Here is a 25826-nt window from a genome sequence, read left to right as displayed (position 1 = left end):
TACGTGTCATACTGGGTGTATGGTAGTTATTGACCAGTAAAACTGCGTTAAAACATACGGAGAATCAATACAAATTAAAAAAACACAGAGTGTTGGCGCCCCATGCAATGGCATGTCACCTGTCAAATGCAGCCATTGCAGTTGATGACTGAATCACTTGCCACTGAACAGACTCTATAACTGTGTCATCAATGGATTAATTACCCCTCTCCTTATTTTAGCATGCGCGCCCATATGTTGGCATGCTATATCTAATTAGTTACTTCTGTATTAACACGTGGGCTATTGATTGTTGCTCTTTCCGCATGCGTTTTTCAAGCGCTTGGAGTATGCAGATATCATCGGTGCATTTCTGACATAGTTCACAGGGCACTTTTCCCCCTTCAGCGCCGGCGGAGGGGGAAGCGAAGGAAGAAGAATAAAGTCTATTCATCTGAAACCATCCGACCAAACCCCCCCCCCCCCCCCCCCCCCCCCCCGCCCACCACCTCCACCACACACACACACACACACACACACACACACACACACACACTCCTTCAATGGATATGGATAGCAACTTTATTTGACTTTAGCAACTTTATTTGACTTTCTGTACAAACCAATGAAATAAGATATTGGTTTAATTGTAAGAAGAGAAATAAGACACTAAAGGCAAAAGAGAGCTAAACCACTCTTGTGTGTGTGTGTGTGTGTGTGTGTGTGTGTGTGTGTGTGTGTGTAGGGTGAGAGAGAGAGAGAGAGAGAGGGTGGCAAGGTAAAGTGAGTGGATGGGAAACGAGTGACAGGCCTACCCTCCATTGACTCCGATGCGTCAGTTCTCACCAACATGCAGCTCTGATGCAGCTCTGATCTCTGGTCAGTGATTAGCCTCACAAGGTCACAGGGTTGTTCCTACACCAGAGGACAAAGCCTGAACTCAGACAGGATGACTGGCCTCTGCCCCAGTCACACAGAGTCCTCCACCACAGCCACCCCACCACCCGGACTACCTGCTGACTGAAACACACAGAGTTAAACACTCCTTAAAGTTAAACCAATCAGCCCAGGCTGACAGCTCAGCAGTGAGTGAGGAGAGGCTGTGAGGCTGTAGACCTATACATATTCAAATGTGGGAACGAACCAGACCTGATCTATAGGCCACAGGCCCCTAAACATTTATTCATTTGGCAGATGCATTTATCCAAAGTGACATAAAGTAATAAAGAGTAACATCTACTCTATTAATGTTTAAGCATTTTAACATTTCAATTAGAGCTACAGTTGCAGCATTAGAATAATATTGAGTCTATTAATGTTTAAGCATTTTAACAATTAAGTACAGCTATACAGCAATAATAACATTTAAGGTACAGATGCAGAGGACACTGTGAATTAGCACAGCATGCATGCTGGGAATTACCACTGCATATCATCAGAGTAACAATAATGTACAAATGCCACCGATGTCACATGTCTAAGCTACAGGTAGCATACTGTAGCCTAGCCACTAAGGTAACAACTATAACCTTACAAAGCTGAGGTAACAAAAGTAGATTAAAGGAGGCATTCACATCACTGAGCTAACAAATCTACACTAGGCTTGTGTGTTTATACGTCATTGAGGTAAAGTTCACTGGGACTACACATCTAGTTCACTGAGGAAACCTACCATGAATATAGTTTTGTGCCAGGTCAGAGGAGCATGTGATCAAGTCAGTCAGGTGGAACAGATGGGAGAGGCTGCCGAGCCAAAACAACCCAAAGGAAAGAACACCCTAAATAAGATATGCCCTTTGTCTGGGCTTATTCTCTAGACACTAAACTCAACCCAAGTCCAAGGTAAGTCGACCATCATTTCCCCCCGTCTTTCTCTAAGAGTTGTTTTTTGTGTTCATTTTTTTCACATACATTCATGTTCATAACATGTATGTTGTCTGAATAATAATAGCCTAAACATCATACTACTACTAATAATAAGCATTGAGGAAGTTCAGTTTCAAATATTTTGTCATGGGGGATTCCCTGAAGTCATCGCTGTACTTCTTGTAGATGCAAAACAGCTGAATTGTAAATAAACCAGACACATGCTATAGATAACATTTTCTTTAATTAGTTCATCACTTAAAGCTTTCTTTAAACACAACTTGGTGTGGTAGGGGAGAAAGGGGAGGTGCATTCAGAAAGACAGAGAAAGAGAGTGAAAGGTGCATTAGGAGGGCATAGAGGGTTCAGTGATGGGAGGTGTAGGTGTGTGTTAAGTCTGCAGGGGGCAGTGTGGAGCTACTGGGAGTCCACAGTCACATTGGCTTTGGGGGAGGGGGGGGAGGTTGTGAAAATCCAAAATAACTTTTAAGACCACAGCTCCCCATAAGTCACTTCCATACAACTTTAGCTGACAGGAGGTTTTGACACGTTAACTTGGAAAGGCAATGAAATTAATACATACCAGAAAATCACAAGTCACAAAGAGGCCAGTTACATTTGTATCACAAGCATGGCGTTGGTGCAGTTGCAGTTGTGACAGTCAGTGGATGTTACCATACAAGTTTACAAGGAGATCATCACCATTATCATCACCACAAATGCTTAAATCTTGCTTTTGATAAATGGACACACAGGTCACAGGATATGGACAAAAAAAAAATAGCCAATTTTCCTAACCAACCAACCAAGAGTCAGGCTCTTCACTGCAAACTGCAATCCCTACTAAACTCACACCGTCACAACTACAGTCAATGCATTGCTTGTGATCTGAGCTCCGCTGGCTTCCCCTACACGATTACGAGAAAAGCATCACCAGGTACATGGGTGACCCTGCGGAATGAGATGGACTGCCACCCACTCCAGGCATGCGGAGAGACGAATGAGTCGCGTGACTCTCTACAGCAGAGAGGGCAACAGAGTCATTGATGCCTCTACTGTGTGTGTGTGAGTGTGTGTGTGCGTTTAAGTGTGATGAAGTTCTGTCAAATGACAGTTCTGATAGTCTTGCTGCTCCCCACTCCCGCCCCCCAAATCCCCCGTTCTAACTTTTGCTCCGACTCTCCCACTCTAAGCCTCTCAAACAAGCTATATTTACACACACTCACACTCTCTCTCTCACACACACACACACACACACACAGAGGTCTGACGCACTGCATTCAGGAATTCACGGGATAGCAAGCACTCCCGGGTCAACCGCCCGACACACACACACACACACACACACACACACACACAGTTATGGCACAATTGTGGTACAAGACTTAGCTTATGACCACAGCGCATGTTCTGATAACAAAAGAAAATTGAAATGATTCACAAAAGCCAGATGTTAAGATTGTCAAGCTGAACAGTTCACAAACTGCTCACAAGCACTTTACAGCTTTTCAATTAGCATCACATTCCTGTTACACATCGTTCTTGAGGAGAAACGATTGTTATTTGTGCAAGGCTTGGTGTGAGACTGAACCAGGCCAACAAACAGATAAACAAAGGCAGACAACAGAACACAGCATTGTGTGATGGCAGTTAGCATTTAGTGGAGAAAATGATGCTCTTAAGTTAGTTAGACTTGGTGGAAAACAAACACACACACACACACACACACACACACTCTCACACACACACTTGATGAGGACATAAAGCTTTTGACAAGGCAGGACAGGGAAAGTAAGGCAGACACTGAGTGTTAGTGTGGACATTCTGTTCAGTAAACCACCAGAGATTTTAGCGTTAGCTAAGAAAGCAGGCAGTTAGTGCACAAAGTGTACAAAAAAATGCACATTGCAAAAGCCAGTGTTACATCTCAGATACATGCAGGACTTTGTGAACACACAGTCACAGTCACACACAGTCACACACACACACACACACACACACACACACACACACACACACACACACACACACACACACACACACACACCTCTATCTTTATCCCTGACATGCACTACATACACAACTCAAGGCCTTTAGGAGGAACCCGTTTCTTCTCCTTCTTTTCTTTTTACCCCCTCCCTCCTTCCTTCATTTCACATTGATTCATCTCTGATGCGCTCACTCTCTCACCCCAGATACAGGCTAACATCGGTGCAAGGTGTGACCCACATAAGATCAAGAGCTCAGCTAAGTTAACAAATACTGGGTCTCCTTGCTTCCACCCTGTTGCTAGAAAAAGGCAAACCTGGTAAACATGAGAACAAAAAATAAGACGGTGTCACAAACAAAACATTCCCAAAAAATAGAAAACAGAACAGAGAAGAAATGAATAGAAAAGAAGCACAACAAAAAGCTGAAAAACTCAATCCAGAGCATGAAAGACAAAGCACATTATGGTTGTAAATCATAAAACAGTAAAAGAAGAAATAAAAAAATCACAATAGCAAAAATCTGGAACTCAACAACTGAGTCATAACCATGACTATAGCATGCAGCCATCAGAAATAATAATTAAAAAAAGAGAACTATTCAACCATGTCAAATAGAACACATAAGGAAGAAGTGGTGAGTCTGTATATACTGAGGGACACGCTCTGACCCGCATACTGCTTACATAGGTACGCTCTGCTAATTCTCCAACCTGTTTCCTGCAAGAGTTGTTTGGCCCCATTAACACTGCATGAGCCTGGAGAGATAGATGCTAACTGTTAGCATATTAGCATGTCCTTGCTACAGGCAGCTAAGTGCTAAGTATAACAAGAGATGATCAATCTAGTTACACCCAGGCCTCCTAGCCTTGTGAGGGTGATCTGCTGCCCTCTACAGTCTGATTTGGGTACTGCTACTAATTGTGTCAGGGCCAAGAATGGTCCTTGATGTGAGGGGGTGCAATAGCAAGATAACACACAGTTTTGTGATGTCACAGGGAGTACTCTATCAAAACCTCAAAGTGCACCCAAAAACCTCAAGGTCTTACAGCAGGAATTCACACAGTTAAAATGGCCTCCTTCCCTAATAGAAAGATCTGGCCATAACAAAGACTGAGGGAGGGAGTTGTGTGGTCGTATAAACCTACGCTCGACTGAAGTCTTGTTTAACATGAGTGAGGTCTGTGACAAAGTGAAAATATGTGAAAACAAGTACAAACAAAAGCCTCAAACCTATTTATCCTATTTCAAGGCAAAGATCAGTGAATGCAAACATCAATCAAGTTTCAAACTGAAAATGGAAAAGAAAAAAACAAACCTAATCTGAAAAAAAAGTTTGTTTTTCGTTTTCTTCCTGGGCAGAATGGCATGAGTTGAGATAGAGAAACGTTTCTCAGGATTTTGGCTGAGAGGAGTGTCATGCAGGTCGCCATGGAGACTGAGGGCCCTCCCATCCCGGCATCCGCTTGCCTGATTGGGTGTGTGTGAGGAGGGGGCAGGGTGCAGGTGGAGACTCCCCCTACTCGAGTTTGACTCCTGTCTTCTCTGTGTTGAGGAGGTGCAGACTGTCATCGATCAGGAAACTGTGGGAACAAGGAAGAAGGGATTAGAGCCGAGATGGACAGAGAAGAGAAAGGATAATGTCACCCAACCAACCGATCAATCAATCAATCAATCAATTATTCAATCAATTACTCAATCAATTAACCAACCAAACAACTAATTAATCATTATTTTACCTGAAAATAACATTTATAAAAACATTTTGATGGCACATAAACCCTTAATAGCGGAAACCTTTGCCGCACACACACAAACACAGAGATACACACACTCAACTAAGGGGGGTCATGATTTCAATATTAAGTCGATATCGGTCGAAGTTACATCTCAATCTCGAACTTTGTGGAATCGACGATGTAGGCACACCCTCAATGTCACGAATCATGACTTTAAAATCGTAAATTAATCGAGGATTTGGAAAATCGTGACACCCCAATATTCCACTACCTGTAGAGAAATGCTGTGCACACACACACACGCACATGCACACACGCATGCACACGCACAGGCACGCACGCACACGCAAACGCACGCACGCACACACTGACCTGTAGAAGAGGAAGTGGACGGGCACGGTGCTGAGGTGCCAGACGGCGTGCGCGTCCAGCACCCAGAAGAGCGGGGGGAAGTCCAGCAGCTCCAGCAGGGCCAGGCCGTGCAGCAGCACCACCACCAGGCTGCACTTCCACCAGTAGGGCAGCGTGCGCCGGTTCTGCCAGCACCAGCACAGCCACCACAGCAGGTTCACCATGCCTGCAGCACACACGCAGGAGGAGAGAGAGGGAGAGAGAGAGGGTAGGAGGGAGGAAGAGAGAGAGAGAGAGAGAGAGGGCAGGAGGGGAGAGAGAGAGAAAGGAAGAAAGAAAGAATAGGAATGAGAGGGAGAGAGAGGGCAGGAGGCAGGAGGCAGGAGGGAGAGACGGAAGAGGGAGAGGGTGTGAAAGAAACAGGGACAGCAAAAGAGAGAGGGAGAGTATGGGGGAAAGGAGAGATAGAAAGAGGAAAGAGATACAACAAATGTATGAATGACCATGACAGAGATCACAGTCACCTAGAATAGGACAACATCTGCTCATCTGTTTGGCTCATCTATGATTTCCTATGTAGTCAACACAACAGAATGTTTTTTGCATAGCATATATATAGATGATAAATAATATAATAATATAAAAAATGCTTATTTAGATTGACTAAGCGAATGGGTGTATAGACGTTCCGGATATACTGTAGGTCTGGTGTGCGTCCTCTCACCGATGGTGGCGTTGGCGGCCATGTTGTACCCATAGTCAAAGCTGACGAACGTGAGATAGGAGACGTGGGAGGTGAAGGCCAGGATGAGCAGCACTCCCACCATACTGGACACCCCAGGCCTACGCAGCCCCAGCGTCCTACAGGAACACACACACACAGCGCGCACACACACACACACACAGCGCGCGCACACACACACACACGCCACACACAGCCCACGCATACACACACACACAGTAGACTTTGAGTTTCCTGGAAATCGCAAATAATGCAGAAATTACATGCCTGCGTGTGTATGTATGTTCAACTACAACTGCAATCAGTTCGGGCACTTTCCCTTCAATATTGGGTCACAATAGTTAGTTAGGTAGTTTATCAGAAGTGGACAACTTGTCACAGCTGTCCAGTTAGAACACTCGGTTGATTGCAGAGCAACATTAGCCATGTTTACATGGACAGTTTTTTTGTCTTTCCGATTGAACATTTTGCGCCGTCTGTTTACATGGGCTACTTACTATTCCGATCAGGTGCTTGTAAGAGCTTTAGGATCTTTGATTGGAAAAAGCTACTTTTCTTTGGGAAGATATACTGTAGTAGTCAATCCGAATGACCATATACTGTACATGGGAGTTCATTCGGAATAGGAACGGACTACACCACCTCTTCCATTCCGATTACGATTTTGATCGGATCAGAATTTTCCTTCCGATTGAGGTGTTTATGTGATGATTTTTATTCCGATTGAGCTGTTTTTCAGTTTCTAATCAGAATAGAAGTGTCGATGTAAACGGGGCTATTGCTATAGAAGTTGGTGGCATGAGGTGGGGTGGCTCAGGCCTACCTGACACAGCACATGTAGATGGAGTAGAGGATGACTGCGGACGCACAGAAGTAGTCCATTTTCTGCAGAAAGCCAAAGACAGGAAAATACTTCATGAATAAACTGACTGACCATACCATATCAGAAGACATGGATGACTAAATTAAGTCATAGCTTCCAATCAAAGACTGCTGCTCTAGACTTCCACTGCCACTACACCCTTTCATACCAATAGGTTGAAATTTGCAGTCAGTTAATACAACTGTTCTGTTGTCTAGGCCTACTCTTTTACCAATTAAATTGTTGCCATGGTATCTTTTCGGTGCTGGTATCAAGGCATAGTATTGTATCAAAGTCATCATTTTGTATGGTGACAACACTATCAAGTAAGGACAGAAATGACACACTATGAAATGATACACTATGAATTTGATTCGTGGCATGATGAACCTAAAACCAGAGTTGCATTTGAATTATGAAAACAAATGAACATTCATGGCAACTGCCTTGTCAAAACTCAAAATTAACGTTAACAGTGTAAAACAAACTATTTCATATTTTTACACAAAAGCATTCCAATTAAAAAAGTTTAAAGACGACACATTTGTCACCAACATTTGTCTACGTGTACTGAATTTGAGACTTTAGACTCAATCCCAATGTCACTCCTCGTAGTGTGTACAGTATATACCTCTCTGGTGTCTCTGAAGCTCTATGCTGCTGAGACAAGCAAAGGAACCCAAACTCAGAACTTACTTCAGTTAGGTACGTGTCTCTGGTGTGGAACACTGTTGACCAGAACCAAGCGTTGAGAGAGACCTAGAGGGAGGGAGAGAGAGAGAGAGAGAGAGAGAGAGTTAATTTTGGATGCATATCTATTTGCCATGTACTGCATTCCAAACATTCTATATGTAAATGTTTGTCTAAATGTTCTGCTTTAGCAATGCAAACATATTTGTCATGGTAATAAAGCTCAATTGAACTTGAACTTGAGATAGAGAGAGAGAGAGAGAGAGAGAGATTTTAAGAAATACATCCTTTTATTCTATTTCCAGTTCTATTGGGTGGGCCTCTTTGAGGCTCTATTTTTTGTCCATTAGTAGATAAGAAGTCTTCTTTAAAACTCTTCTATTTGGGGACATTGCTTTGCTCTATGGCTCTCTGGCTGGCAGCCTTTGACTTCTGTGGTGCATACAGAAATGCATTTAAGAAGAGAAGTATAAAGGGATAAACACACATCCATTGACTTCTTTCTGCTTTCTATTACAATTTGTGTAACTGAATGTACCTCACTTTGTTTTAATTGCATTTTGTGTTTTTACATGTTCGTTTTGGTTTTACAAACACACACACACACACACACACGCGTGCGCGCACGCACACACACACACACAGGAACGTACCAGAGAGAAGGCATTGATGGTGTGGTACATGGGGCTCTGGCGTGGCACGGCGCTTCGGTAGCGCAGCAGCATCAGCAGGCAGGCCAGGCCGTTGAGCAGAGATGCCAGCGCTGATGCCGGCTCCTCGAAACAGAGGAAGCGAGTGAAGGGCCACTGCACACAGGGAGAGGGGATATACACACACACACATATTAAACATAACTGACTGCACACTGTATACGCACACAGCAACTGACAATGGACCAGACACTGGGCAGTATATTGGGTCCAGATCAAGACCAGATTGGTTTTAGATTAATGTATGTGTAAAGTACAGAAGTATAGCGCATGTATCCACAATTTCACTGGTCTGGTAGTTCTGTGTTTAAATCTCATCATGCACAGTACTTGAAGTGATGATTAAGGGGGGGGAAACACTGACTTTTCCATGGAATTGTGGCACTCTGTAGCCCTCTGCCTGATACAGTCCCACTGTAGTCCACATGCACTGGTATCGACAGTCATCACGACATGTCCAACCTGGAGGGGAGGAGAGGGACATTCATTCAATCTCACTTTCTCAATCTCGTCATTCCCCAGAAGTAATGGGCTCAATTTAACATTAACGTTAACATCCCTTGTATCTCATGCTCCTTACTTGCCTGAGTCAAAATTCAGCTAAGCTTATCTCTAAACCTGATTTATTTTTGAGATCCTGTTGCATAAATGGTGATATTTTCCTCTAGGTTTGTTCCAACCAAGCTATTTTTGTCTAATATCTTACACTTTCAGTGTGTTTACAGTTCACATGCATATAGCCTACGTTGTCATTTATGGCATTCTGACAGCCTACATCTTCATGATAGGCTAAGCTACTTCACTAAGCCAGATATCTTATTGGGCCTTAACTGTGGAGCAGTTTAACATTTGAAACAACAACAAAAAAGTTCCACTGACTCTCAAGTAGACTGACTCTTTAATCAATCGATACATCCCTGGCTTATGAAAAACTGCTTTCTTCTAAAAGAACAGCGAGACGGCCCAAGAAATCCGACCCCAGGCCAGAAACCTGAAAATCAGGAAAGATGCCCGACTCGGCCCAACATCGAAAGAGATCTAAACTGGTCAGATGTCAATTGATGTCTTTGTCAGCTGTTTCATTGTTTCAAAAGCTAACCTCGAAATTAAGAGTGGAGATCTAAAACCAGCATTTCCAGTGAGCTAAGCCATTCGCGAACGACGCGTGAGCGACCGTGGCTAACATGCCAGAACATAACACAGAACAGAGAACAAAACACAACAATGACACGTGTTTTAGTCTACATAAGCCTATTTTCATTAGCGCTTGCATTATCATTGTGTGATCTTCGCAGTAAACCATCAGATTGTTGTCATCTCTACTTCGAGTCACCTAATTCATTTGGTCTCTACCGATTCCGCTTCTACCAAGCTGGTGTTTAAAATGAATGAAAGACCAAAGATGCTGGAAGTTGACATAGGCTGATGCACTGTAGGCCTATTATCGGATTGTTGTGGGTTCCGCAGTGAGCGCATCTACAACATCATCATATGTAAACACCGACTCTCACCTGTCAACGCCATGTAAGGAGGCTGGGTGGACTGGAAACCACGTAGCCGGGCCCCAGTGCAGTTGGTCCGGACACACTGATTCACGCAATCTCGGTACACTGGCTCCTTGTCGCCCTGGGAACTATGAACGGAAGCCGAAAGCAGAAGGACGGCGCTTACCAGCGCGATGAAGCTGGTAACAGGACCGAAGGGCTGACCCATGGTGGCGGTCGGTCGACCAAGTCGATCAGGTACAACGACCAGGTCGGTCGATCAGGCACAGCGAGGACGCAGTAGCGGCATGTCAGGCGAGCATGTCCCCGACAACAACAATCAACAAATGCGCGCCATAATGTCAACCAAACTAGGATATTCTGACTAGCTAAGTATGCGTCGCCTTGAATTAGTTGAGCATTTACCTCACTCACACCTTTAATAGGTTTCACTCGCGTCGTTGACTTGAAAGGCGAGCCACTCCGCCTGTAATTTTAAAACCAGGAAGTATCAATCTACTGCGCATGCCTCAACATGGAAGGTAGGCCGACATCTGGATAGTGCGCTAGGGTTGCTGCGGAATAAGAGCCGTAGCGTCTCTCCTTTCAATCCAGCAAGTTGGCCTAACGTGAGTCGGTAGACAGCAAACACATATCTAGTTAGAAAGTATCCAGTTTGGCTAGGCTACTGGAGATAGTGCATTATGCTCATCTTGTTCTTGCCTTATCGACATTTGACAGCAGCTGCACAACTTCTAAAGACCCATCACGTCAGAGGAACTCAGTCGTTTGTAATCAAGAAGAAAAAAAATACCCTCAAAGCAAACGAATGTACGTGACATGACATCACACATTATAACATTTGTTGCTCTACCACGGTCCAGTTACATATGCAGAGAAGTGTAGTTCAAGAGGTTGTCCACTAGGGGAAGCACACAGACAGAAATTGCCAGGGTTTTCTGTGGTCAATCTTTAAAATTAAACTATATATCCATCAGTAAAAGTTGATAATAATTCAGTCAGCAGTATGCCATAATACAATATATAAAACTATTTCTCTATAGTCTATAACAGAAAATCTGTTGACCTGTTTTGGTTTATTTCATTTGTAAAGCGACCAATAGGCTATAGGCCTAAAAATGTTTCATTTTGCCCAAGGTTTATTTTCATTCTTAAGTCCCCCTGCATGTCACAATTAAAAAGTGCACATGTTGATACAACATTAACAAGGCAAGCAAAACAAAAAGCATTTGCAGTTGATTTATAATCACACACAGTCACACCTTTAATGATCATCTTAGAAAAAAAAAGTATATCCAAGTGTCAAACGAGCTAGGATATAGGATATACTGTATATATACTGTATATACGTAGCCTATATATATTACACATATAGGCTAAATATAAATTGTTTCGAATACATTGACATTAATTAATTAATCCCATTTGACCTCTATTCACCCTAAATAAACCTAAATAAATGACAGATTAAGCTAATAACAGGCAGCTTTGATGCAGAAATGTACAAGATCTGTACAAAGGCATGTACAAAATCTGTACAAGGGCATGTACATCATGATTTTCTCCTTGCTTGCTTACTAGAACACACTGGTTTATTAAGGATGCTGCGCTTGAAGACTTAAAGTCTCAGAGGTGCATCTACATCCCTGCAGAGCGCTCAGCTTTCCCAGATTGTCCAAATAAAGAAAAGGCATGAGGGTGCAACCGATCATAGGTGCGATCAAAATAGGCAAAGTGATTACACACATCCTCTCCTGGGTGCTCTTGGTAATGAGATTTTGGAATCCATAGATAACCACTGGAGGGAGATAGGACACTATGGCCATGACCAGGCTGTTGATTATGGTCTGCAGTGCTCTCTGCTTCTGTGGATGGACTTCGGTTCTTCTAGAAGGATTTGGCTTTTTCAGAGCATGGAGGATAGCGAGATCACAGGCAGTGATGGTTGGAAGAGAAAGGAGATATGGAATCACTGCGAAGTATGTGGTGGCCAGCTGTCTGTCAATGTCCATCATCACCCCGTAAAACACAGTAAATCCCCACACCATTGCACAGGCTGCTAGGCGGTAACTGGAACGCTTCATCTTCATATATTTAATGGGGCAAACCACAGCCATGTAGCAGTCCACACAAATACAGGTCATACACAGAGGTCGTCCACAAGTGTTGAAACCATACAGAATATCAGCTATTTTTGAAAACAAGTCATCTTTCCATACAAAGTAATTGATCACTCCCGGTATTGAAAAGAGGTTGAAGATGAGGTCCATGATGGTGAGGTTGATCATGTAGACGTCGTTGGACGAGCTGCTGTGTTGCCTCTGAATGAGCACCCACAGAAGCCAGATGCTGGCAGGCACACCCACACATGCACAAGGGATGCTGAGGCCACCCCAAATCCAAGGACCCACAGGCATCTCAGTGCAGTAATAGTCATACACCACAGTGCTGTTGGTGGTGGTGTTTGAGTACAAAGATTTGGTGGTAAAGTTTGTCTCCATGACATTGGCTACAATTGTTAATTGGACAGACTAAAAATGAATTAAAAATTAAAAAATTATTAACATTTAAAAAAGCACAGACAAGAGACAAGAGGTCTGATGAGTTCGATACTAAAAGTCTGCTGCTGAAAGATCCATTTCACTCACTTCATACAACATGTTCTCCTGTCAGAAATGCAACAGAAAAATGAACTGACTTGCCAGATTTCTTTTTGGATGTGAAAAACGCACCTGGATCTGCTGTGTGATTTGTGTCTACTGTGTACTTTGCCATTTGAATTTCCTGGTGGAACGTCAATCAATTGGTATATCATGTTACTATGGTTGTTATAGTTACCATTCAAATGAACATTGACATGGAACCGTGATTAAACCTGGTGGAACGTCTATCAATCAGTATCATGTTAAAGACTTTTAACACTGGACTGCAACAGAAACAAACAAAAACAAAAACAATACTGCAGCAACAAACATCAAAGTCTTTAATTCAAAGTGTTTGTAGACATGAAATAGAATTTTTTCAAGCCAGGATTGGAAATGTACAACCCGTTTACTGATGTGGTTTTACTCTTTAGCATGGATACAACAACATGAACACAAATACAATGCTGCTGCTTTCTAAAAATGTGGTGTTTGCTACCTCTCAGTGCTATAAGCCCATATTATAAGACTTTTAAACACATTTCACACAGATACAGGATTGTCAAGCACAAAAGATTGTTCTAAATGTTTACATATTGTTATGGGCAAACAGCCAGATGATATCTGGTTGGTCTTTGGTTAAAGGCTTCATGCACAGAGATGGACATCCCAACTTTAAAAAGTAAATATTCAACCATTAATTTGTCCCAACTATTCATTAAAGCAAGTGATCTTAATGAACACATAGCCATGGAGATTGGCTACCATGTGTTAGTGCACAGGCAGAAGGAATGCATGGCGTCCACCTGTGTTCATGCACTACCCGACCTCCCATTCCTCAGTCTTCCTAGATTTTTCAAAGACAAGAGAGGCATGATGGTGCTGCCTAGCATCGGTGCAATCAAAACAGGCAAAGCGATGCTACAAATCTTTTCCTCAATGCTCAGGCCTATTGGGCTTAGGAGACTGAAAACAATCAGTGGTGGGAGGTAGGACACTACGGTCATCACAAGGCTATCGATGATGATCTGCATGGCTCTTTGTTTTTGCGGGTGGACGTCTCTCCTTCCAGAGGGGTCTGGCTTTCTTAGGGCGCAGAGGATGCAAACATCACAGTAGACGATGGTTGGAATCGTCAAGACATAAGGGATTGCTGTTAAAGATGTGGCGAATATCTGTCTTTTTAGGGCACAGCCTATCCCATTGAGCAACGTGAAGGCCCACACCAGTGCAGAGGATGCAGTTCGGTATCTGGAGTTCTTCAGTGCCATGTACTTAATGGGGTGAACCACAGCCATGTAGCAGTCCACGCAGATACAGGACATAAGCAGAGGCCGCCCGGTCAAGCCAAAAGCGTAGATAGTGTCACTTATCTTTAAAAACACTCTATCGCGGAAGATCAAGTAATTCAGTACGTCCGGAATCATGAAAACCGTGAAGTACATGTCCATGACGGTGAGGTTGAGGATGTAGACTTCGTTGGAAAAGCCACTGCGTTGCCTCCGGAGGAGCAGCCACAGGAGCCACACGCTGGCCGGCACCCCCACACACGCACAGGGAACACTGGTGATACCCCACACTAAAGGGCCCACCGACAAGTCAGTGCAGAAGACGTCTAGCCCGTCGGTCTCGTTTGGAGTGAAACTTGAGGACCAGGACTGCATAGTGAAACCTGGACATAAAAGCAAAGTAAAGACAAATGGCAACATATAGACATTAGAATTACTCATTTACATCTACAGTATACCGCCCAACCCTCAGTTATAATTCAAATTAACTTGAGGATTCATAAGCCAAATGATGCCTTAAAACATTATCATTTGGGAGTAAGTCATCTCAGGAATATTTATATTACCTTCTGCTGGTCAGTTTTGCGGTCAGATGATGTTTCTGATCACTCTCGTAGCAATTTGATTTAAATACCCAAGTTGGAACCACTGCAGGAACATTCTGATTCTTTCTCAGGCTGACAAGTTCTTGTTTCCAGCATTTAGCAGGACCAATAACACATTATCAGTACATTCTAAATAGCTTAGTACATAAGATGACGCAAGAGAGAATGCAAAGCATACATGTGAAGATGATTGATCTACAGAAGTGTCATTGTAATCATGCATGAGAAATACCTGTTCGCTCATAACATGGAAGAGTTCTATGGCTCTGGACCCATAAATCACTAATAAGCCCTATAGCCTATATGTAATACAGGTAGGCATAGGCTATAGGTTTAATTTGAATATTCTAATCCCAGTTTCAGACTGCACATTTCACTAACAAATATTTTTCACTTTACATAGAGTGTGATGTAATAGCTTCCCACAAATATGAATGATTCACAAACATAATCAAAAAGATATTATGCACTTTTTAAATGTAATAATCACATAATATTTTCCCCCACAAATGTAATAACTGTGGCCCACTGAAACGTAAAAAGTGATTTCCAACAAAAGCACACAACCAACAGGCAGTTAAGGAACAATCTTGGTCACGTGGACTTCCAATTATCCTCACTCTTTGAGTCGTTGGGTGCCTCTCATGCACTGTTTATACGTCCTCCCTCGTTCCTCGGGCCTCGATCCTCACTGATCTACATTAAAAAAGATAGATCTTACCATCTGGTTCACGATACAGGATGCCTACTGTAAAAACCAATAGATTTAGATTTTCATTTGTTCCCAGTGCCATATCTCTGCTAAACACTGATCTCAAATAGATCACTTCATTTGATGTTTATTTATAATCTACTTAATTTATTTTGATGTTATCCTGCTTTTATCAGGTACAGCTTTGTATGTCTATGTGCACACTGCACTTTATGGTCTGTCCTGTTTTGTTATTTGTGTTGTCTATAAGGGTATGTCTTGCTGCACAACCAATTGCCCTTTTGGGACAATAAAGATGGAAAGTTGAAGTTGAAGTTGAAGAAGGGATAGACTATTCCATTGTTGCATAAATCAATGTTCTTCCTTTAAATACAAGTATCTGCACCCCTAAATTCCCATAGACAGTCAGATTTTTAAAGGCCACTTATTTCATGGATCCAGGATACTGTATCCTGACAAAGTCCCCACTCACCATAGAGATTGGTATGGTGTTTTTTTTTCAGTTAACCTATTAGCTGGTTTGATTTGCATTGAACTCAATGAGCATCAAACCAGCTAATAGGCTTACTGAAAAAACACCATTCCAAACTCTATAAATTACACAGGAGGGCGTGACATATTGATGCTGTCGAGTAATTTGTATACAAAACGCTCAGAACAATGAGTCAATTTGCAGTCGAGAGGGCAACCAGGGTGCAACAACGCAGTTTTCATTTGAATAACCAGAAGTGCCATCAAAACTACCACAGTCACGGCTAGCGCATTTACACAGGCAAATTGACAGAAATAGGTGGCGGACAGAAATATTCCTGCTACAGAATATATGTGTTTAAAGAGGAACTATGCAGGATTGGCGATTTCATCTCTGGTTTCGGTTTCGTTGTTCGTTTTCGCTCGTTTTATGCTTGCATTTTCTCTGCAGAGCTTCCCCGACAGCTTTAGCGTGTACATTTATACATGTATAGGCTATATTTAAATATATAAATTGCAAGCGTGGTTCTTCGTCTCAGACTTCCAAATGTAAACAAAGAGCGATCGTCTCCTGCAGAAAGTTGCATAGGGTCTCTTTAAACTGGAATTCCTCTCCACGTTGTTATAAAAAAATCTTTAAAACTCTCACTTGAGTCTTTCAAATGTAGTGATCCTGATATTGTCTCTGCCTGGTGTGAGATTAAACTGCTGCACCCGGTCTTTGGGTTTATCAGGGGCCGCAGTTAAAAATGAGATTTGACCTTATGAAACGAATGGAAACCTGTGTGGTTGATGTGTATAGAGATATTTACAAAATGCTTAGTTCAAAGGTGGATCAAATCAGAAATGTGTCCCTCCCCTTAAGAGTTGAGTGGTCAGACGTGGACAACCCTGGAAAATAAAAGTCATGCATACACTCCTTCTGGCTCACATTCACGTAGCACAAGCGACAACACTTGTCACATCATGTCACATAAGCTGCACACTCTTCAAACTTATTGATTGAAGTGACACTTTAGAAGGCACCAAAACATGTTTCTCATGTAAAGGCCACCAAAGAGCCTAAGTATGCTGCATATTCATTGGAATAACAACAAAAAGTTGCAAATGACTTTTCCATAAGAGCACATTTATCTGTTTAAGAGTCCTGTCAGTGCCATACATATGTTTCAGATTTGGCAATTGTATGATCAATAGTTTTCAACAGGCCAAGATTGAAAGATTGCTCATGACATAAATGTCACAAAGCAATATTAATCTTTTTTGACCTTTTGATAATGGAAAAAATCAAGTCAAGTCAAATCAAGTCAAGTTTATTTATAGTGCATTTCACAGAGGTCATTCAATGTGCTCTACATTAACAAAAGCAAAGAGTAATAGCAAATGAAAACATAAAAGGACAATAGATTAAGAAGTGAAGAGCATAATACAAAGAAAACATACAAGTTAAATTCATTAAATTTGTAATTTGTAATTCAGTAGTAATACATTTGATCAGTTATGTTAGAAGAAGGCATATGTATTATATGAAAAATGACGTGGTGATATACAGCTCAGATAATGTGAATTCAACAAACACTGTGAACCCATGTGGCTCAAAGTCTCCATAATAATAGATCCTTATGTATTTTCTCTTCAACAGCCCTTTTTATAAATGCACATAACAGCTGTAACAGGGGGCCACATACTGTACATCATTTGAGAAGATGTGGCCAACAATCAGGGTTAGAGGCTAGAGGTTAGAGCCTACACATCCACTGATCTCTAAAGAAAACTGGGAAAAATTGGGAAATTGTGCGACTACCCCCATGTCCAGTCACAAACAACATTCAAATTTTTTCAACTGATATAGCCTAAACCATAAGATGGTCCCCAGAATGTGGAGAAGAGATGACCAAGGCCATTTCAAAATGTGTCAATCTGCAGGTCACACAAAGAGGCAAAGACCCAAGAGGTATTATGAGAGAGTGCCTTTCATCTGACCTCAAGGCCAAGTTCCATGGCATAAAAGACACAGACACACCAAATCACCTGGGTGGGTCTCATTTGCACAAGCACATCATTAGTGTCAGTTAGTAGCAACAGCATAGGGAATACAGATTGTAACACACACAACATCTACACCATAATGTCTAACAAGTCAGTGCGGACATTACTTCTAACAAAAGATGCCCTTAAAGACGCCTAAGCTAACGTAAGCATCAAAAACAACCATTCATTAAAATAGAAGCCCCATCAGTCCCTATAAGGTGGTTATTCATGAGAATGATCATTTACTTGTGTAATTTCTGTGCTTTTTAGCTATCAATTAGGTCTTGTCTATAACTAATCTTCACACATTTCTGACACAAACACGCCTGTTCAGGTCCTTTAAGCCCCCCAAATTCCCCAGGTAGAGAAGAGGCAAGATGGTGGTCCCCAGCATGGAAAAGATTAAACCAGGCCTTCTAATATTACATATCTGTTCTTGCTGACTTAAAGGAATCACACCTGAGAACATTTCTACAGCCAGTAGCGGGAGGTAGGACACCATGGTCATGATGAAGCTGTTGGTGATGGTGTGCAGAGCTCTCTGTTTTTGTGGGTGGATGTCACTCCTTCCAGAAGGATCTGGCTTTCTCAGAGCGTGAAAGATAGAGAGATCACAGAAAACAATGGTGGTGATTGGAAAAAAACGTGGGATCCCACTGGTGAAGTATTGTACATTTTCAATAAATGCAAGATACAGGCCAAAAGCCAATGTGGAAAACCAGATGACTACACATACAACCATTCTGTATCTGGACTGCTTCATTTTCATGTATTTTATGGGGAAAAACACAGCAATATAGCAGTCCACACAGATACAAGCCATAAAGAAAGGACGTCCATTTAAACTGAGACCTTCGAGGAAACTGGTTAGGTAAAAGAAGATATAATCTTGCCAGACAAAGAAATTAATCGTGCCTGGAAGTTTGAAAATGTTGTAGATCAGGTCCATGATGGTGAGGTTGAGCATGTAGACGTCGTTGGTCAAACCGCTGTGCTGCCTCTGAATGAGGATCCACAGAAGCCACACACTGGCAGGCACACCAACACATACAGAAGGCACACTGAAAATGCCCCAAACCAAAGGACCCACTAAAAATTGAGCACAAAAGGGGTCAATGGATTCAGTTTTGTTCATGATACTGGTAACATTATAGGAGAGCGCAACTCTGTCCATGACCTGTGGAAAATGTGTGAATTAAATTAAATTTAAATTTAATAGCAGTTCTGTAAGCATTAAGCATGAAGCCAAAACATAAAGGTGTGACCAGTGTTATAAAAAATGTCTTTCATATTCAACTTACATAATCCATGGTAGCTGATGATGACAGGAAATTATGCCTTTGCAATGCAAGTAGTAAAACTTGAATTTCCCCTTGGGGATCAATAAAGTATCTATCTAGTGTTCTTGTCAAAAGCAAAATGTGGGCCGTCCGTGTGCTTAACTCTGATTTGAATGCCAAAGTGTGTGCCAAGTGAGGCGACTATAATCACACATCTTCATCAGTTAGGCAAAACAGACATCTGTATGGCAGGCATCAATTTAATAGACTGATGGCTGTTTCTAGCCTGACCTAGGGTCACAGCTAATAACATGAACAGTTTTTAAAACTGGATGTACCGCAAGGCGATACAAAATATGACCGCCGCTCAGTCCTGCATATTCTCTCCGCAAAATGTCAGAGCAATATGAATCTTTTTTGACCTCTTGATCAAGTCAAGTTTATTTATATAGTGCATTTCAAACATACAGAGGTCATTCAATGTGCTTTACATAAACAAAAGCAAACAGTGATAGCAAATAAAAGCATAAAAGGGAAATAGAATAGATTAAAAAGTAAAGAGCATTATACAAAGAAAACGTAAACAAAATTAATTTGGAATTTGTAACTCAGTGACAGGAAGTACATTTGATCAGTTAGAAGAAGGCGTCATGCATTATATAAAAAATCACGTGGTGATATAAGCTCAGATAATGTGAATTCCACAAACACTCTTTGTGAACCCATGTTGCTCAAAGCTTCCATAATAATAGATCCCTATGTATTTTTTTCTTCAACAGCCCTTTTTATAAATGCACATAACAGCTGTAGCCTAACAGCCAAATTATGACAAATGCTCTATCCTTAGAATCGCTGAAAAGTTTCAATCAAATTTCCTGTATACCAGTAGATAAAAGGCAAGGTTCCTTTGCTCATGGCAAAGTTCCATGGCATAAAAGACACAGACATACCCAATCACCTGGGTGGGTCTCATTTGCACAAGCACATCATTAGTGTCAGTTAGTGGCAACAGCACAGGGAATAGAATGCAACCTAAATGTAACACAACATCTACCATAATGTCTAACAAGTCAATGCAGACATTGCTCCAAACAAAAGGTGCCCTTAAAGATATCTAAGTTAACATAAGGGAAATACTAAGCTACAAAAACAACCATTCATTAAAATAGAAGCCCCAGTCCTTGTAAAGGTGGTTATTCATAAAAACGATCATTTGCTGGAATATGATGAGTCATTTCTGAGCTTTTTAGCTGTCGATTACGTGTTGTCTATAGATAATTAATCTTCACACATTTCTGACACAAACACGCCTGGTCAGGTCCTTTAAGCCCCCCAAATTCCCCAGGTAGAGAAGAGGCAAGATGGTGGTCCCCATCATGGAAAAAATTAAACCAGGCCTTCTAATATTACATAACTGTTCTTGCTGACTTAAAGGAATCACACCTGAGAGCATTTGTACAGCCAGTAGCGGGAGGTAGGACACCATGGTCATGATGAAGCTGTTGGTGATGGTCTGCAGAGCTCTCTGTTTTTGTGGGTGGATTTCACTCCTTCCAGAAGGATCTGGCTTTCTCAGAGCGTGAAAGATAGAGAGATCACAGAAAACAATGGTGGTGATTGGAAAAATACGTGGGATCCCACCGATTAAGTATTGTATGTTTTCACTAAATACAAAATACAGGTCAAAAGCCAATGTGAAAACCCAGATGACTACACATACAACCATTCTGTATCTGGACTGCTTCATGTTCATGTATTTTATGGGGAAAAACACAGCAATGTAGCAGTCCACACAGATACAAGCCATGAAGAAAGGACGTCCATTTAAACTGAAGCCTTCAAGGAAACTGGTTAGGTAAAAGAAGATATAATCTTGCCAGACAAAGAAATTAATCGTGCCTGGAAGTTTGAAAATGTTGTAGATCAGGTCCATGATGGTGAGGTTGAGCATGTAGACGTCGTTGGTCAAACCGCTGCGCTGCCTCTGAATGAGGATCCACAGAAGCCACACACTGGCAGGCACACCCACACATACAGAAGGCACACTGAAAATGCCCCAAACCAAAGGACCCACTAAGAATTGAGCACAAAAGGGGTCAGTGGATTCAGTTTTGTTCATGATACCGGTAAAATTATAGAGCGCAACTCTGTCCATGACCTGTGGAAAATGTGGGAATTAAATAGCAGTTCTGTAAGCATTAAGCATGAAGCCAAAACATAAAGGTGTAACCATTCTCATAAAAAAAATGTCTTTCATATTCAACTTACATAATCCATGATAGCTGATGATGACAAGAACACTACTGCAATGCAAGTAGTGTTCTTGTCAAAATCAAAATGTGGTGTGCTGTCGATGTCTTTTACTCTGATTTGAATGCCAAGGTGTGTTAGTGAGGCGACTATAATCACACATCTCCATCAGTTAGGCAAAACAGAGATCTGTATGGCAGGCATCGATTTAATAGACTCATGGCTGTTTCTAGCCTGACCCAGGATCGCTACAGCTAATGACATAAACAGGTTTTAAAATGACTGGCGGATTTGCTTGAGGCTTCCTCCCTTCTAGATTCCTCCACAAGGATGCAAGCAGTGAGCGCCCTGACGAGCCAGAGAAGTGTATACTGTGGTGTGTGAGCTTTGTAGGCTACAAAGGCGTCTGCAAAGGAACATAACCGTAAACGTAACCATAACTATGTGCTCTGACAGCCCATGGGCCTTCTTCGTCATTAAGCCCCAAATGGCAAATCAATGGTGTTGACTTTCAGCTGTTCAATGTGACATTCAAAGACTCATAACTGCTCCTGTGGATACCTTCCGCAGCCAGGTCTCAGACAGAGTAACTGCTCTACTCCAAATGGACCTACTGAGTGGCTGTTGGTGCTGTAGATGCCCCCGTTGTGCCACAACAATGCTTCTGTGATGTTTGGGATGTTGCAAAGCATCCCTAAAAAGCTCGGTGTACCTGGATGACACGTTAGTTCATGGTAAAAACATTTAGTCTACACTTATAAGTATACAGTACACTTATACAGTATAAAGCTTAACTTGGTCAACATGAGAATGAGCAGCATGTGTGGTCGCTTTCCATCTTGGATATCACTTGAGTGCAGAGGTAGTGGCTGGTAGTGGCAACTAAGGAAGTGTGTGACTGGCCTGTCCCATGCAGCTTAAGACAGTAACAGTGGAAAATCAGTGAGCCATTATTTGAGACTTGCATAACACTCCAGGTTATTCAAATCGAAATTGTGCCTGCATGAGGTCAACATTTTCCACTTATCAATGGTCCTATTAGGTATAAGCTTTTTAATTTACAAACATTAACTAGTTTCATAGAGCTATGTAGTCTGTAAAGACACACATGAAATTGATCATTTGGCCTGTTTTACTAGGATGGAAAGATAATCCTGCTTCAGCCATTTGGAAATAATTGAGTTGTGTTTCTTTCTGGCTTCACCTGAATATTCAAATTGAATTGTGCTCAAATGAAACAGGTGGCCGCAACACCTTTCTTTCCCGACACAGACTGTCCGCATGAGAGGAGGCACTGCAGATATCCAACACTCTGAGAAAATGGGTAAATTTAAGGGGCAATCACAATATAACCTATTTATATACAGTAACATGAATATATTGATAAACAATATGAGCAAATGTTTATTTTTGGTTGTATGAACTAGATTTTGTTTATTGAGATTTATATGGTCAAGTGAAATTGGAACGTAAAAGGAGCTTCATCACAACAGATACTATACTTTTGATTTTCCAACATACTGTACTGCACAATATGAGCACCAGCCCAGCAGCATGGCCAAGAGCACTGGGGTGTTTGACTTCTACTGCACTGAAAGCCTGTGGGTCCTATTGCTGGACTCTGAAAAAAACAAATGTTGTTTTTTGGTTGCACCAAGATAATAATCTTAATGAATAGCTATGATTACAGATAAACCGTGCCTGTCTAGCATAATCAGCTTGGCTGATAGACATATTCCCAGCTGAAAATGTATCTGCATTTTTATGTTCTCTGTGATTTGTCCTATTAATAATTATTAAGTATTATTAATATTAATTGAATATTTTCAGGTTTTTTGATGACCAATGGGTCTGTTTACTCAAACACCAACAGCACTGTGGCGTATGACTATTACTGCACTGCGATGCCTGTGGGTCCTTGGATTTGGGGTGGCCTCAGCATCCCTTGTGCATGTGTGGGTGTGCCTGCCAGCACTTGGCTTCTGTGGGTGCTCATTCAGAGGCAACGTAGCAGCTCGTCCAACGACGTCTACATGATCAACCTTACCATCATGGACCTCATCTTCAACCTCTTTTCAATACCAGGAGTGATCAATTACTTTGTATGGAAAGATGACTTGTACTCTGCAATAGCTGATATTCTGTATTGTTTGAATATGTCTGGAAGGCCTCTCCTTATGACCTGTATTTGTGTGGACTGCTACATGGCTGTGGTTTACCCCATTACATATATGAAGATGAAGCGTTCCAGTTACCGTCTGGCAGCCTGTGCAATGGTGTGGGGATTTACTTTATTCTATGGGATGATGCTGATTTTGAATACAGGTCTGTTCGCCACATCCTTCACTGTGATTCCATTTCTCCTTTCTCTTCCAACCATCACTGCCTGTGATCTCGCTATCCTCCATGCTCTGAAAAAGCCAGATCCTTCTGGAAGGAGCGAAGTCCACCCACAGAAGCAGAGAGCACTGCAGACCATAATCAACAGCCTGGTCATGGCCATAGTGTCCTATCTCCCTACAATGGTTGTGTACGGATTCCAAAATCTGATTCCCATGAGCACCCAGGAGAGGATGTGCACCATCAGCATGCCTATTTTGATTGCACCTATGATCGGTTGCACCATCATGCCTTTTCTGTACCTGGAGAATCTGGGAAGCCTGAGCAGTCTGTGGGGATGTAGATGCAGCTCTGAGACTTTAAGTCAGGCAGCCCAGTCTCCTTAAGAAAACAGCGTATTGATTCACATCACACTACTCTACTTGCATGTTTGCTCAGTAGAAGTTTGAATTTAAAAGGAACTCTGTTCACTGTGGTAGTTACGAGAAGAACCACAGCAGCTAATTCTGTGAGTTCGCAATGTGCAATATGTGATTCAGTCAGGGTTGGGTCATATTTGTGATATCTGCATCAGATGTTTTTTTTTATTTTTTTTTATCTTTTGCTCAATAATCCCATTTATTATGTACCCATTTGAATCATATCTGAATCATCACAATCCACCTGTCTGGAATGGGGCAGGGTTTTTTATATATATATATGAGGAGGACGGTTGACGTTTTTCAACTGCTTCTGAAAACATTTACAATACAGATGTGTTTTTTGTACTTCATAATGATTTACTAAGAGTGTATCAATGTCCAGATAAGTGGGTGTAACTGGTTCTTGGGTTTTTAGGGATTCAGAAATGGGCTCTTTCTGCCTACCAGTGTACTAGCTGTGCTTCCTCCAATTCTGTATTTATTTATTTATTTATTTATTTATTTATTCATTAATTTATGTGCACACTGTTAATAGAAAATTAACTTATCTTTATTTCATATTAGTAAGTTGCCTACCTTAAATTACAATACACAAAGTTATAATAAAAATACTGATTTAGAAAATGTGTATGGATATTGTACATAACTTCATTTGTGCCTTGGGCAGCAATCATCGCAGACAAATAATTTGACAAGGGTGTTGTTGCTTTGTTCCAGATTCTACTGCTCTAAGACAAACAAGAACATGAGCTGTCAGGTTATTGTGACCGATGCTTGTCAAAACCTGTTTTGCCTGACCATGACAAATGTGTGCAGATGTTTGGGTTACACACAGTCATGCATCAAAACATAACAAACAAAAGGCTTTGGATGCAAACTCTCTTGCAGTTGTAATGATACTACTACTACTACTAATAAGCTTTATCATATTAATTAATTTAGCTGCAGAATCTAAAATAATGTGATGAAGAAATAGGCTACCGGATAAAAGTGAGTTAACTAAAAGCTCTCATACAGTATGTATGTTTTCAGGTGTTTTTTTTCACTGTAAAACCCGACAAGTTAGTTGAACTCAAAAAATTTGGTGAAACCGATTACACAAAAAAATTTAAGTAATGGTAACTTGGTTTTGCTAAGTCAAAGAAACTTTTTTAATTAGTCTCCACTAGTGAATTTTGAGTGTGTTCAACAAGTCTTTTTTAAGTTGAAGAAACATCCACTTGTTGAGTTTGCAGTAATTAATCAAATTAAGCTCAGCTTACTTGGATTCATTAATATCAACATAAAATATTTAATTTAGCATCAACCAATTCTTTTAATTAAACTTAACTTAAAAGTTTCAATTATCAGAA

General features: G+C 41.5%; 1 protein-coding gene across 1 annotated transcript; it reads right to left on the bottom strand.

Annotated features, from left to right (window-relative positions):
- Window positions 1-2070: 2070 nt before the first annotated feature.
- On the bottom strand, window positions 2071-10899 carry pgap3 (post-GPI attachment to proteins phospholipase 3). Its single transcript, XM_062525587.1, has 8 exons — window positions 10439-10899; window positions 9292-9389; window positions 8871-9023; window positions 8224-8286; window positions 7489-7550; window positions 6648-6784; window positions 5945-6149; window positions 2071-5416 (listed from the first exon to the last, which is right to left on the bottom strand). Exons 1-8 carry the CDS (start codon window positions 10638-10640, stop codon window positions 5353-5355), a joined length of 984 nt encoding a protein of 327 aa, XP_062381571.1. The 5' UTR covers window positions 10641-10899; the 3' UTR covers window positions 2071-5352.
- Between the last annotated feature and the right edge of the window lie 14927 nt (window positions 10900-25826).

This window comes from Sardina pilchardus, chromosome 22 (genome assembly GCF_963854185.1).
Source record: "Sardina pilchardus chromosome 22, fSarPil1.1, whole genome shotgun sequence".
Classification (NCBI taxonomy): Eukaryota; Metazoa; Chordata; class Actinopteri; order Clupeiformes; family Clupeidae; genus Sardina; species Sardina pilchardus.
This window is presented reverse-complemented; position numbering and strand designations above follow the sequence as displayed.